Raw genomic sequence first — 14,633 nt, 5'->3', positions numbered from 1 at the left:
CACAAACTGAGATTTTTTTCTGGCACAGAGGAGCACTGAAGGAGAGTTGGAAAGGATATGCAAAACAACTATACATTTAAAGCTTGAAGGCAAACAGACTTGGACTGTGGTATGGGCAGTGCCATCATATATTAACTATGTTGCTTTAAGCAAGGTCACCAACTACAGAAAGCCTCAGTTTCTTCTTCTGTGCAATGGGAATAATAAAATCTACTTCATGGTAGCACCAAGAGATAATGGGGGAGTCCTGTCTCCAATATAATTTTTTATTAGCAAACTCCATTCTTTGATATAGATGATTGATATTTCCTCAATCTTATGTAAAAATGCCTATGCAAATGAGCTTCATCATGAGCCATTCCACAACCCCTTGCCAATCAGACACCACCCCTAAGCCATTCCTATGTAGCAATATTGGAGCAGCCACTGTTGGGATGCTTAAATGAGGTAATCACTTTAAAGCACTTAGCAAAGAACCGGGCACATGGTAAGTACTCATTAAATGGTGGTAATCGTAACAATTGTTTTAGGATAAAATTCACTATCTGATTTCCTCAAACTGACAAACATAGGCAAATACCATTTAGTGTCAGGGTGAGGAAGTTGGATCTTTCCAGTTTTTTTTTTAAATGTATATCCTTTACTTTATCCTTTAGTGTATCCTGCACCTTAAACATTAAAAAAAATATTAACTGTGATTTAAAAGCAAAATTTGCAGCAATCTATCTCAAAAAAGTGGAACTGGCAAGAAGAGACTTACAAAAGTTAAGACACACACCTAACCTGTAAGGCTTTATTTCTTATGCTATATCATATCATTTGACTACTGGAAAAAAAAGACTAGATTACCATAACCCATCTTGGTGTGCTTTTCCAATAAAATTAGAAGGACTTCAATTTCTAAGTCTCTTTTGAAAAAGCAGTATTAATACAATGCAAATCAAAATGTCTAATTAATACAATTAACAGGAATCTAAGGCAATTTAGTTATGNCCATACTTAACAATGATCCTGAAGTTCTTGGTGCATTTAGCCATATCACCATGAACTAGGTTCGAGTCCAGAGTGTGATGGATGGTTGTGTTGGTTGCACAGCAATATGGATGTACTTAATACCTCTAAACTATACACTTAATAATGATTAAGATGGTAAATTTTATGTTATGAATATTTACTATGACAAAAAAAAAACATTGGGGAAAAAAAAAAGCCATTTGTAGTTGGGATCAGGAGCTATTAATTCATCACTGAGTTCCCAATCTGTATTTGCTTAAGGGTATTGTGGAGCTCATGAAATACATTTGAGAGAAAAGACTTCACAGAGTTACCCCCTGTGACTGAGAGCCTGTTTACCTGCCAGGGTTAGTAAAATCCTCCTCTTTGGCTGGGAGGGAACTCCAAAAGGAAAGCTTTAATGGGAAGAGGATTTTAAAACAAAATGGATTTAACTAGGCCCAGGAGAGTTTGAGTGGCGTGGGAGAGATGCAGGACACTGGGAAATCTTTTGAGGTTTCTCCCTGCTCCATAGCCCTACAAATTATTGTGGCCTCTTCAGAAGAGAGAGATTAGAGCAGCCAGAAGTTATGGCTAAAATCATCTAGATATTTTGAATCTACCTGTAAACTTCTATCTGGTAGTCAAAAATAAATACTCAGACTGAAATGTTTGGGGAGAGAGGGAAATAGAAAGGAAGGCCTCAGGGATCATTCATATATTTGTTGGATATTTACAAGAGTTTAGTGGTACAATGTCAGGTTGTTTAAGCTACAGATATAGGGGAACTTCCACTGGTTTAAAGGAGTCTGCACAGTAAGTCTCTCGAAGTCAAAATGCAAAGAAACTTCTTTTTTTGGAAAGGTGGGAATAATAAGTACAGGGGATTTGAGAAGTCATCTGTTTTCTTATGTGGACATGAGGCTACATTTAACAACCTTAGATTTAATCCAGCCTATTGGCTCCAGTCCATAAGGGAAGAACTAGGCCAGAGTTTCCTACCCTCATCAGTACCACACCTTCAGATTTACTGGGCTGCTCTTTCAGTACTTTTTACATTGTGACACACATTATTTTTCCCTCTCAAATCTCCAGTTATTCAATGTTTCCCACTTATGCTGGGTTTGAGCTTTAAATTCCTGATCACAAGGTGAGGGGCAGTGTGGGGTATGGGCATGCACAGGAGGCATTGAGACACCCAGCGACCCCTCCTCAGAGGCTCCCAAGGGTGACAGCTCAGGGATCCCTGTGAAAAGATAATTGGGTTAGACTTTGGGTGCCCATTTAATGGCTGTTTATGAAATTTTTCCTGAATTTGATAACTTAGCCCTGGCAGTAAACTTAAAAATGAAAAATAACTTATAATAAATATCCACAGCCCCTCAGACTTATTTACATGCCAAAGAATTTAAATGTACTGAGTTAAAACATATTAGGCTAAATACACATTGAGTTAATAAAGGAAAAAAAGGAGCAGGAATCCTGGACCCTCCTTATTTTATTAGTTAATTAGGAAAGTAATCAGGATACTGAGCCAGGGAAGCATTGTGATTTGTCCAAGGCCTAAAGCCCAGGTTCTGACACCAGGCTCCACTATCCTGGCTGGAAAATCTTTCTGCCTTCCAGATGAGGCAGGTCTTATGAGACTGCACTGGATAGAAGCCTACTTGAACATAATTTTAAAAAGTTGGGTGGTTAAGAAAAATGAAATAAGGCATGATAAGAAACTATATTTTAAAAAAACACATGTATCTTTGAAATCCCTATTGTTATTTTGCTTAAGAACATGTACTAGGGAGAAAAGATTTATATCATTTTCTATCACCTCATCTTTATTTATGCTACCTTTTGATATATTTATAAGCTATAGATTACTTATAAATGTCCTTACTTTGTGTAATTTGGCTTTTATATATTTTTTCTTGATGATAACATTTTTAAAGGGCATCCAAAGTTTAAAGTAATAGCTGTTTTCTTGGAGAGGAAAAATGTTTCATCTGTGATAAATGTAGTCTTTTCTCAGAACCTCCCATTTCTTAGCAGACAAGCTTTCTCTGTGGGTGGATCCTTTGTCATGCTGTTTAGCTGTGTTGAAATGCAAAGCTTTGTAGCAACTAATGGTAAAAGAGAAAGGCCATTTTAAAGTTGAAGAGATCCTGATACTTCCAGTAGTGTTTGTTTTCAAACTGATAAATTTTTATTAGTTACAATTCTTTCTGTTGCAAGTGGCAAAGATCCATCTTAATCTAGATGAAGCAATAATGGTAACTTATTAACTCCTAACTAAAGAGTTCAGGCATGGCTGTATCCAGCTCTTTTTCTTTCTCCAATCCTTAGTTGTCTGTGTGTTGGCATTATTCATAGATACACTCTTCATATGATAGGAAAGATGGCTGTTAGCAGCCTCAGGTTTATATCCTTATGGATTTTGATCCATAAGAAAGAAAAAATTCTCTCTCATCAAATGTCCATATATAAATCTCAGGAACAACTGTGTTTGACCCTGCCTGTGTTAGGCCCAGTGTTGAACCATGAGTGTGGCCAGCATGGGTATGTGATTATTTCATGTGGCAGAAAGCAGGCAGGGAAGGCCTAGCAATTGACAGCACTCGGTGCACTAAATGGCAGGGTATGTGTGTGTATGAGTGGGAGTTCTCCAAAAGAAAAGCAAAGTGCTGTTGGTAGAAGAAAGGTAAACATAAAGGCAAAAGCAACAAATGTCCACTCTAGGGCACCACACCCTCATGTATTATTATGATCTCTGTGGGTAAATAGCTAACAAAACCCCTTTTCCTGCTGCATGAGAATTTAAATGTTAGTTAACTTTCTGGCTCTGTGTCCTTGTAAACTAGATAAAGATAGAATATTAACTGTGTTACTAAGCAGCTTTGCTTATGATAAAATGACCCTGATTGGTAAATTGCATCTGGACTGGGAGGAACTGTAGATGAACTATAAAAATCAGAGGGGGAAGCCATACTTTCAGGTTCTCTTAGTCAGGTGGCAAAGAGGGCTACTGACAGCTTAGCTGATGACTCTATAATAAAAATAGAATGTGCCAGAAAAAAATCCCACGCTTGACTCTGATTGGCTTGGCTTGGCATATGACCATCCTTGAACCAAGCACTGTGGCCAAGGAGTAGGTGGGAGAAGAGGCAGGAGCCTATAATTAACAGCTGCATAGCATGGGCCAGGGGTCATTCTCCAGGGGAAAAGACTGTGGGCAGAAATCATGTAACAAGTGCTCTTTTCTCCAGTTCCATTAGCAGCCTTTAAAGGCCTTCTTCCACCATTTCTTGTCACGTGCCTCACCAGCCACAGCACACATTCATGCTGAGTTCTGTGTCCCCATGCATCACCAGCACTGTTACTACGTTACATTATAGTTACTTGCTTATGTGTCCATCTCTCCTTTTGGATTCTGAGCTTCTTGAGGACGGGGCTGGGTATTTTTCATCTTGGTCACTCTGCTGCCTAGCACAGTATCTGGCATATACATAGGTGCCCAATCATTGTTGAATAAAGGAATGATTTATAAAGATGCGTGACCAAATGTTTTCATTTAGTACATAATCAGTGTTTCTTTTCCCCCCTTTTGTGATTTGTTTCATCAACCTTTATCTGTTGTCACCATTTGCAGATATTTGTATGTAACTCAGACTCAATAATTTTTGGTCTGTCATTTGCAAAGTGTTGTTCATGGCTCAAGACTAGATTTTGCCCTTCAATGAATGCCTAACTGGTAAGCAGCAAACTGTGACTCCAAGCAGCCTCTGTTTCTTCCCCTTGCCCTTTCTTAGGGATGTCATGAGAATGATGGAGAGAGTCAGGCCTTCCAGTTTGAGGGACTGGGGATGTAGATCTCATTGATAACATCGCTGGCCCAAGAATAATGAACTAGGTCAACTTTTTGGTGTCAGTTTGTTTCTCCAGCTTCTGTAAGTGCGTGAACACATATCCCCTTGGGACTGATCTCTGCAGATGTTTTCTGTTTTGTTTTGTTTTTATCATTTATATCTCATTGATAACATCGCTGGCCCAAGAATAATGAACTAGGTCAACTTTTTGGTGTCAGTTTATTTCTCCAGCTTCCGTAAGTGCGTGAACACATATCCCCTTGGGACTGATCTCTGCAGATGTTTTCTGTTTTGTTTTGTTTTTATCATTTATCATTTCAGCATTTTCCCTTCCTTTTTCCTCCAGTGATTGTATACTCATGAGTCGTTACCTCAGGTTAGCAGTGGCTATGATCTTTTCATGACCCTGCATTAGCAGGAGATGAGATGACAAATCTCACATTCAGGACCCTTTTTATGAAGAGGCTTGTATCTTTTTTTCACATTATAGACACCTTGCTAAGCTTTCAGTTAAGAACCCATTAAGGCAATTTGTGAGGTTTTCTTCTCTTTAGTTAAAGAAAATACTTCTGCCACCATTTTGCTCCTTTTCCTCCTTAAAATAGCTTAAGTTAGATTAAGTTTTCCATGGGTCTTTCACTTTTCTTGATGACATGTTGGCTATCGCAAATGCAGTCTCCATTGGTAATATGAAAAGTTGGAGACATGACCATAATCAAAAAACTCTATATTTGTACCTCTCTTCCCAGCAAATCAAACCTAAACACTTCTCTTCAGCTATGTTCTTTGGATAGTGCCTTATTTCTCCATCTCATTTCAGATAGATCTATTCTCAAGGGTTTTTCTGTTGATTCTTAATGAACATTGGAGATAAATACATGAGTAAGCAAGGAAGGCCTACAAAGAAGCAGTTGGTAAAATGTCATGTCTGAATGAACCATATAAATATTAGACCCTGGAGAATTTCTGTTTCAAACATTTAATCAGTAAGACAAGGCTTAGTGAGACATGCAGGTGCTTGAGCCAGGGTCTGGCACATAGCAGCTGCTCAGTAAATAGTTGAGTGAAGGAACCATCAAATAAATACAGAAAGTTCATAAAATTGCTACATTTGAAAGGGAATCTTGTCATCTGGGTGTGAAGTAGCCTCTCCTCTGATGCTGAGAGGGTCTTTTCTGGGTAGTACTTCTCTGACCCTGTGAAACGGATTCCATGCTAATGTGGAGTTCCCCACAGTTCTGGGTGACAGCCCAGATCTGGATCTGGTTTGGGGTCCGAGAGATTGTCATCTTCCTCCCCTAAGAAGGGCCTGGAATGCTATAGCTGGAAGTACCACCTTGGCCTTGTCAGTTGTCTTGCTTGTTCACCAGGTGTGTAACAAATAAATGCTGGAGGTTTGTGATTGATTTTCAGAAAGGAAGAACACCGTTTCATTTGGCAGCTGAGAGGGGCCACGTTGAAATGATAGAAAAACTTATCTTTTTTAATCTTCACACTTCAGAAAAAGACAAGGTGAGTTGGACTTTTATTTTTTTGCTGAGAGCAAGAGAGAGGGAAGTAACAATTGATGTGGGGGAGTGACAAGTGGTGTGTAGATTTGGTGACGGCATTTTGATCAACGGTAGAATTGTTAAATTGTTACTATAGGCGGAGAGAATCATGGAATATCCAGGAGAAATCTACCCACTTTTGCTGTGGATTGTCCAGGTTGGCAGTTTTTACTCCGTAAATTTTTGTGAAGTTAGTAGACCACATGGATTTTTCCACTATCAATTCCAACCCTTTCCTCTCCTCCCCTGAGGTCTCCTGGAGACTCAGCCTCACATGGCTGGGGAAGGGAAAACCCCTGGGTAGACATCCATATCTATATGTCCATCTTTGATGATTTTCTTAGGAGAAATTCCCAGATGTGGAATTGAAAAGCATTTTACACATTTTTATTTTTATTTTTTATTTATTTACTTAGGTGGCTGTCCGGTACAGAGATCGAACCCCAGACCTTGGTGTCATCAGCACCGCATTCTAACCAACTGAACTAACTGTCCAGCCCTGTGCACATTTTAAAAATCTTTTAGTATATATTGCTAAAACTACCTCCTAGAAATCTTTCACCAATTTCTCCTCACATGGGTTAAATGGAATTACTTTTGTTGTCCTGCTTTTTGCTAGGAAATTGATAGCAAAGGAAGAAAAAGGAGCATGGATGATTTTCTTCTTCTGGTTCAAACAGTTATGTCTTTTTATTTAAAACTTAAAACTTTATAAATTTTACTTAAAACTGCAGATAACATGACCCACACTCTGGACCACAGCTTTAACCAAAATGAAAGCTTCCAGAAGCCCCATTGCAACCCTCATGGTTGGAGGGGAGTGTTCCTTGGCACAGTGTGTTTCTGTTGCAGGAGGGAAACACTGCCCTGCACCTTGCTGCAAAGCATGGTCACAGTCCCGCAGTGCAGTTGCTGCTAACTCAGTGTCAAGAAATAAATGAGACCAATGAGGTAAGTGGAAGTGCTTATTACTGATGCGGGACCTAATCAGGAAAGGGAGGAATGGCTTTCAAAAACGAATGGGAGGAAAGCAAAGACGTTACTGTCATAGGGTGTAAAATGCGATGCTAAAAGATTCCTACCTTTTTATTCAAAGTATCCCATAACACTTCATTTGTTAATCCATTCATCTATTCAGCCATTCGTTCAAAAGATGTTTTTATAATATATACCCTATGCTAGATGAAGTACGTATTCTTATTCTAGAAGCCTACAGGGCAAGAAGGGCATGCAAAAAAATAATGTATTAGACAATTTGCAATAATGGATTTATATACAGTATGCCATGGGAACACAGAGGAAACTCTATTTCAGAAATTAGTCTTCACGGAGGACTTGTGACCAGGGATGAGAGAGAGGGAGGACCTTCTGACTCTCTGGCTTGGGCTACTGGGAGGGTGGGGAGCCTGTCCCTGTGCTGTGGAGCACAGGGGAGGAGTCAGTGAGTGGGATAGGCAAGGAGGGTTTGGATGGTGTATTAGTCGTTTTCTATTGCTTATAACAGAACACCTGAAACTGGATAATTTATAAAGAAATGAAATTTATTTCTTACAGTTTTGGAGACTGGGAAGTCCATGGTCCAGGGGGCTCATGTGCTGAGGCCCTTCCTCTTGGTGGAGGCTCTGTACAGAGTCCTTTGGTGATGCAGGGTATCACATGGTGAGAATGGCGAGTCTTTCATGTGCTGTCCTTATAAAGTCACCACTCCACATCCATGATAACTCATAACTCCATGAATGAGAATATAGTCCTCACGATCCAATTAACTCTTAAAGGTCCCACCTTTCAAATACCATAATCGAATTTACTGCCCTCTTACCACTGTTACAATGGGGATTCAAGTTTCCAGCACATGAACTTTTGGGAGACACATTTGACCCATAGCAGATGTGTTCAGTTTGAGGCACCTGGGAAGTACATTCAGGTGGAGAGTGATAGGGAGATAGAAAGTAGGTCTAAGGGTTGGTGGAGGGGCTGTGGCTGCAGAGACCGATCTGTGAGTCACCTGCTCTGGATGGTCACTTCTTAACCTTTGGGCCAATGACTTTTTGGCTGGCTCTCTGGAAACATAGGTGAGTAGAGTCCCCTTGGACTTCATAGTTTAATGTTCTGATAATTTCTAAACTTGGTGCCTCTCCTAAGAGATACTGGAATAAGTAATATCATAAGCATTTAATTTAAGACACTATTGATTGTAAGGCACACCATTATTTTATGTAATACTAAGAAAAATAATGCTGCCAATTGAATTGACACAAAGAGCTTTCTAGTTACTTAGAATATTTATTTTATGCTTACTGAAAGGGGTTTTTAGACTTTTATTTTAGTTTTTTTAAATCTTACATATATAAAGGAAAAAATAAGTAAGATAAGTTGGTTAAGTATTTCTAAACTTCACACTGAGTTTGATTCTTCTAAACGACTTTCTTATTAAGAATCTTGATTTCTTTGCCTTCGAAAGTGCTTGCAATGCAGAATTTCTTAAAAGAATGCCCCATTATTGTTTCTAAGATTTTTCTTCTAAGCCACCGACACCCCTTCTGTTGTAATGTACATGCTCAATGATAACTATATTGTGTCTGATATCTGGTCAACTGAGATTGTGAGCTGCATCCTGATCTCAGATATGTTAACATGTGAAACAATATGTGTCTTAGAACTGATGGAGTACAGTCATAAAAATGGCCACTGTGGGCAACATAATGAACATTGGAGGCTGTCTTAGTCCGTTTCTGTGTTGCTATAACAGAAATACCTGAGACTGGGTAATTTATAAGGAAAAGAGGTTTATTTGGCTTACGATTCAGGAAGAGCTGCATCTGGCACAGGCCTCAGGCTGCTTCTACTCATGGCGGAAAGTGGCAGGCAGCTGGTGGGTACAAGCAGATCACATGGTGAAAGCAAGAGAGGGAGAGGGGAGGTGCCAGGTCTTTTATACAAGCTCGTATGGGAACTAATAGAGAGAGATCTCACCCAGGACCCCCTCCCCGCAGAGAGCATTAATCCATTATGAGGGATCTGCCCCCATGATTCAAACAGCTTCCAGCACTGCCACATTGGGGATCAGATTTCCACATGAGTTTTGGTGGGGACGACATATCCAAACTCTATCAGAGGCTATGAAAGTGAACATGTGTGATGCCCAGGATGAGTCAATATTCCCTGTGATCCAGAGAAGCCCACCAGCCTGATCCCACATGTCACTGGACCTGGGCATGCAGAGATTAAAAGCAGGGCCCCAACTGCGCGGGTCTGACCCTGGCTCTTCCACTTCCTAGGCGGATGATCTTGGGCATGTTACTTAGCCCCTCTCAGCCTCCATTTTCTCATCTGTAAAATAGCCTCATAAGATGATAGTGAAGTTTAAATGGAAAGGCTGTGCTGTGTTGTACACTTAGTACAGGGAATAGTGCCTGGCACGTGGTAAGTGTGCAATGAATTGGTGTCTGCTATTGTCACTGGTGTTATCCTGGGTGCAGTAAGTGGGATCATGGTCGTCATTGATATCAGTGGTATATATTGCTATCATCCTCATTTTTTCTCTTCCAGTTCCTGGGAGAATGTAAGTCAGGCTTTCATCTGAGGATAATGGACAAAAATAGAGCCTTCATTTGTTCATTTTTGTGTGTGTTCATTCTTTTCTGACCATCTGGCATAATGATGACTAGATTTAGTTGGTTTAAGTTACTTAAAGAATATCCCAGGGATTTTGTCTTGAATGAGAGCTGTGAATGATGCATTAAAAATGCAAAAGGAACATGAATCACCTAGGGTAAAAATCTTGGGTGTGATTGGCCTTCACAAATCAATATAGAGATTTTCTTAGTCCATTCCTGCTGCTATAACAAAATACCTTAGACTTGGTAATTTATAAATTATAGAAGTTTATGTGTCACAGTTCAGGGGCTGGAAAGTCCAAGATCAAGGTGCCAACCAAGAATCAGTGTCTTGTGAGGGCGCAGTCTCTGCTTCCAAGACGGCGCCTTGTTGCTGCATCCTTATATGGCAGAGAGCAAAGGGGCCAAACAGGTTCCCTCAAGCCCTTTTATTTACTTATTTTTATTTATTTATTTATTTATTTTTGGCAGCTGGCCAGTATGGGGATCTGAATCAAGCACTTTTATAAGGGCACTAATCCTGTTCACCTAATCATCTCTTCGTGGTCCCATCTCTTATTATTGCATTGGAGATTAAGTTTCAACATGAATTTTGGAGGGCCGCAAACATTCAAACTATAGCAGATATCAAGTCCTATAGTCATAGGGTTTACTTTAAAGTCTTGGTCATGTTTGCCCTGTTCTGTCATAATATGTTACCACTGGAATGTGCATATGTGGATTTCATGCATCTCTTAGCTATGTTGGAGTCAGGACACATTGGGGAGAACTCATTAAGCCCAACAAACTGTAGTTGCAGATTATGATAGGTTTCATTTACATAAAATAAAATGTGAAGTGTTAATATCATCCTTTTGGATAAGGCCCATAATGTTCACACTATCGCATGCTGCCTGTTTCCTGACATAAATGGTTGCCAGCTCAGTGAAAGCGACTCATATGAATATGCTGTAGGGCTGTGGTCTCGAAACATTCTTGGCAGCAAACTCATATCAGTAAAGAAAGTTTGAGCATGTGCCTGTCATAGATACATTTATAATAAAATTAATACGTTATAAAACATATGCCTGAAATAGAAATTTTAAAAATTTGAGATAAAAAATAAACACAAATAGCAGTTTTGTACTTTCTCTGCACTCAAATGATTATCTTATATGCATCTGATGTATTTGTCTTCCAGTTTCCTTTGTGTTCCTACACATATGTATTTTTAGTGGCTGCTCAAAATTTATGTAACTATTCTTTAGCTCTTGGACACTTCGTTTGTTTCAGGTTTTCTTATTATAGGTAATGCTGTCATAAACCTCTTTGTATATAAACTTCGTCTAGAATTTCTCACTCTTTCCTATCGGTATTACACTTAGAAGTAGATTGTTGGGCCAAAGATATGAATGTTTATTAGTCTCTTGATATATTAAAGACATGAATTCATTCCTTCACATTTCTTGCAAATATTTTTCCCACTGGGGTTTGCTTTTTGGAAACTTTTTTCCTGGGAAGATGAGAAGACAGATTATGAGGAGACATTCCTTTGTAAACAGATGGCTGTCCCAGGCAGTCAGGTAAAGCAGCCTGGGGTATGGTTTTCCAACCTCATTGGGATGGGAACATTGGTTCCATGTTAACATGATTGTTCATACCTAATTAGCTATGGGTAATACCTTCTGAACTTATCCTAAAGCAGTTGTTAGGCAGAATAAAGTCCAAGAGGGGAAATGGTTAGGGAATGGAAAGGAATTCTGCATTTCTTCCAAATATTTTTATGAAAGGGTCTGGATGAGGATGGGGAAATATTCAACTAGCTATTGTGAGAGGACTGTTCCTTCTTTTTCTTCTATGATTCGGCCTAAATTAAACTCTCACATTGTCTAACCTAATGTTTGTCATAAGTTTTAGGAAACCAAAGTCTGAGATTACTTGTTAAATTATTATTATTTAAAAAAAAATAACATGCAGCATTCAAAATCATTGTAAAGATTAAAGCTGTACTTGGTGCCAGTGTACTTCTAATTTTATATGTTTCATACTGCATTATAATTCCTTATTTCCAAGATTATCTTGCTTAATAGGCTGTTACCTTCTTGTGAGCAAGATCTGTGCCCTATTTATCTTTCCACTCCCAAACATACAGTCTAATAAATGTTTGCTAGACAAATTAATAAAGGTTAAGAACATGAAAGGCAGATGGAAAGTTGGAAAGTAGGCAGCATAACAGAGTAGTTAATAGTGCTGGCGTTGGAGCTAAACATCTGGACCTGTGTCCTTGCTTTGCTACTTTTCAGCTTTGTTTTAGTTTTCTTATTCATAAAACAGGGATAATACTAACCCCAGCCTTAAATGATTGCTGTGGAATTTAACTGTGCTGAAGCATACAGTCTTGGTAGTATAAGTTGGCACATAGTTGCTCAATAAATGCTACCCATTCTTGAGTGATGCACAAAAGGTATAGAGAAAGCTGTTTCTCAAGAATTTCATTCCACACCAAGGGATAATTCATTTAAACTTATTTTCCTTTTTGTTAGAATGGAGAAACACCATTCTTTCTGACGGTCAAAGGAGGTCATGAAGAATGCAGCCAAGTGCTACTGGCAGCAGGAAGTGATATCAACATTCCAAATAAAGTATGTGCCTGGGCTCATGCCGCGGGAGGCAGACTTAGGATGCGCTTTGGGGACTCTGGTCCTGCATTGACCCACTCACTGGGCTCCAGTAGAATTAATATTTATAATAAATGCCTTGTTTGGGGATAGGATGAATGATTTATATTTGATATTCCCCAATTAATGTCTCCTCAAAAACAGTGCTATCCTTCCTATTCATTTGGGGAAGGAATAATTGAAAATGGGGCATGTTTGGGGATAGGATGAATGATTTATATTTGATATTCCCCAATTAATGTCTCCTCAAAAACGGTGCTATCCTTCCTATTCATTTGGGGAAGGAATAATTGAAAATGGGGCAAAAGGAGGAAGTACTTGTCACTTCTTAAAAATAAAGACACTCATTTTCTATGTTGTGTTCTTCATAGCAACTACTACATGCCTGGCTTATATATAATAGATGCTGAGAAAGAAAAGTTTAGTGTGAGAGGGCTCAAGTGGTCAGACTGGAGCCCGAAGAAGGCGAGACGGTGCCTTCTTCTAAACACAGAATGCTTCTGTGTTTAGTCATGGTGCTAGAGCCTTGGAAACTTTGGAGATTGTATTATTATCTTCATTTTTTTAGATCAGAAAATAGAATTTAGAAGAGTTAAGGAACTCTTCAGGGATCATACCACCAGTCAATGGCAGTGCAGGGATGCAAACTCATGTCTGATACCAGCGCCTGAACCTTTAATCACTGCCTTGTCTTCAGATGGCTTACTGTATTTTTCTATTTTTGTAATTAATTTTAAATTCTAGTGAAAATAACTCATGACAGAAAAATGCAATTAGTACCTAAGGGTATATGATAAAAAGTGTCTTACTCCAACCCCATGTCTCAATTTCATTCCACAGAACTAACATCATTAATTGTTTATTCAGTCTTCCAGGAATTTTTCATGAATTCACATGAAAACTGTGATTAAACACACATGTATACACACTGAAAGCACATAAATGGCAGCACACTATATAATACATGCTGCTCTACAACTTTTTTTTAAATTGCCAACATATCTTGGAGATCTTTGTATTGGCATAATGTATAAACAATTCCTTTTCAAGGGTACAAAGTTAAAAACTGGAATCAAGAATAAAGTCCCAAACTAATAATGTTTATACCCTTCTGTTCTGCTATTGGGAGTATGCATTTGTAGAACACTTTTGATTTTTTTTTCTTTTTTCTTTATCTTTTTTTTTTTTTTTGGCAGCTGGTCGGTACAGGGATTGAACCCTGGACCTTGGTGTTATTAGTGCGACACTCTAACCAACTGAGCTAACCAGCCAGCCCCCTTGCACAACCCTTTTGAAAAGCAATTTGTCACTTTCCTTTCACCCATGTATGGGAAATTATGTTAAGGGAATAATTATAAGGAGGAAAAAGCTGGCTACATGCATAAAGACAGATAATAAAGTTACCTCCAATAGCCAAGAATTAGATACAACCTATATGAGCAATTAATGGTAGGAGAAGTCTGAATAAAAGTTGGTGCAACTATTCCTTAAAATTATGTCGCCATTTAAAAATGTAATGATAAATACTAAAAATATATTGCAATATAGAAAATGTTCACATAGAACACTAATTAGAAAAACCATTAGTATATAATAATATAAATAAATATTAACATAATAGTAATAATAGGCTTATGTATACACAGACAAGGATTGTGAGGGAGAGAGTTAAATGAAGACAGTGTGAATAGATTCCCACTGATATTGCAAGGTTATTGATGCAATACATAAACACAAAGTTAAGGACTCATGGGAGCCATGAATATGCAGAATGTGGAGAGCTGGGCTGCTTTTCAGTCAGTGCCAGGTGCCTCCCTGTCCACAGTCTGTACTCCTAAGTCCCCGGGAAGGCCTCCTGGTTAGCAAGCCTCTCTTAGGCTCACTCCCTTGTTCTGTACCCTCCCTCCCTCTGTACTCAATTATTTTGCTCTCACACCACACACACACACACACACAGAC

At 38.8% G+C, this 14,633-nt stretch overlaps 1 protein-coding gene across 1 annotated transcript in view; it reads left to right on the top strand.

Annotated features, from left to right (window-relative positions):
- ANKDD1B (ankyrin repeat and death domain containing 1B) overlaps positions 1-14,633 on the top strand; it is a 57,738-nt gene that overhangs the window by 21,540 nt on the left and 21,565 nt on the right. The window contains exons 6-7 of the mRNA XM_008589782.1: positions 6,264-6,362; positions 7,253-7,351. Of these exons, the coding sequence (XP_008588004.1) occupies positions 6,264-6,362; positions 7,253-7,351 (198 nt within the window). The remainder of the gene's footprint in view (positions 1-6,263; positions 6,363-7,252; positions 7,352-14,633) is intronic.

Source organism: Galeopterus variegatus, unplaced genomic scaffold (assembly GCF_000696425.1).
Source record: "Galeopterus variegatus unplaced genomic scaffold, G_variegatus-3.0.2 Scaffold5653, whole genome shotgun sequence".
Classification (NCBI taxonomy): Eukaryota; Metazoa; Chordata; class Mammalia; order Dermoptera; family Cynocephalidae; genus Galeopterus; species Galeopterus variegatus.
Note: the sequence above shows the minus strand (reverse complement) of the source record. Positions and strands in the feature narration are given on the sequence as shown.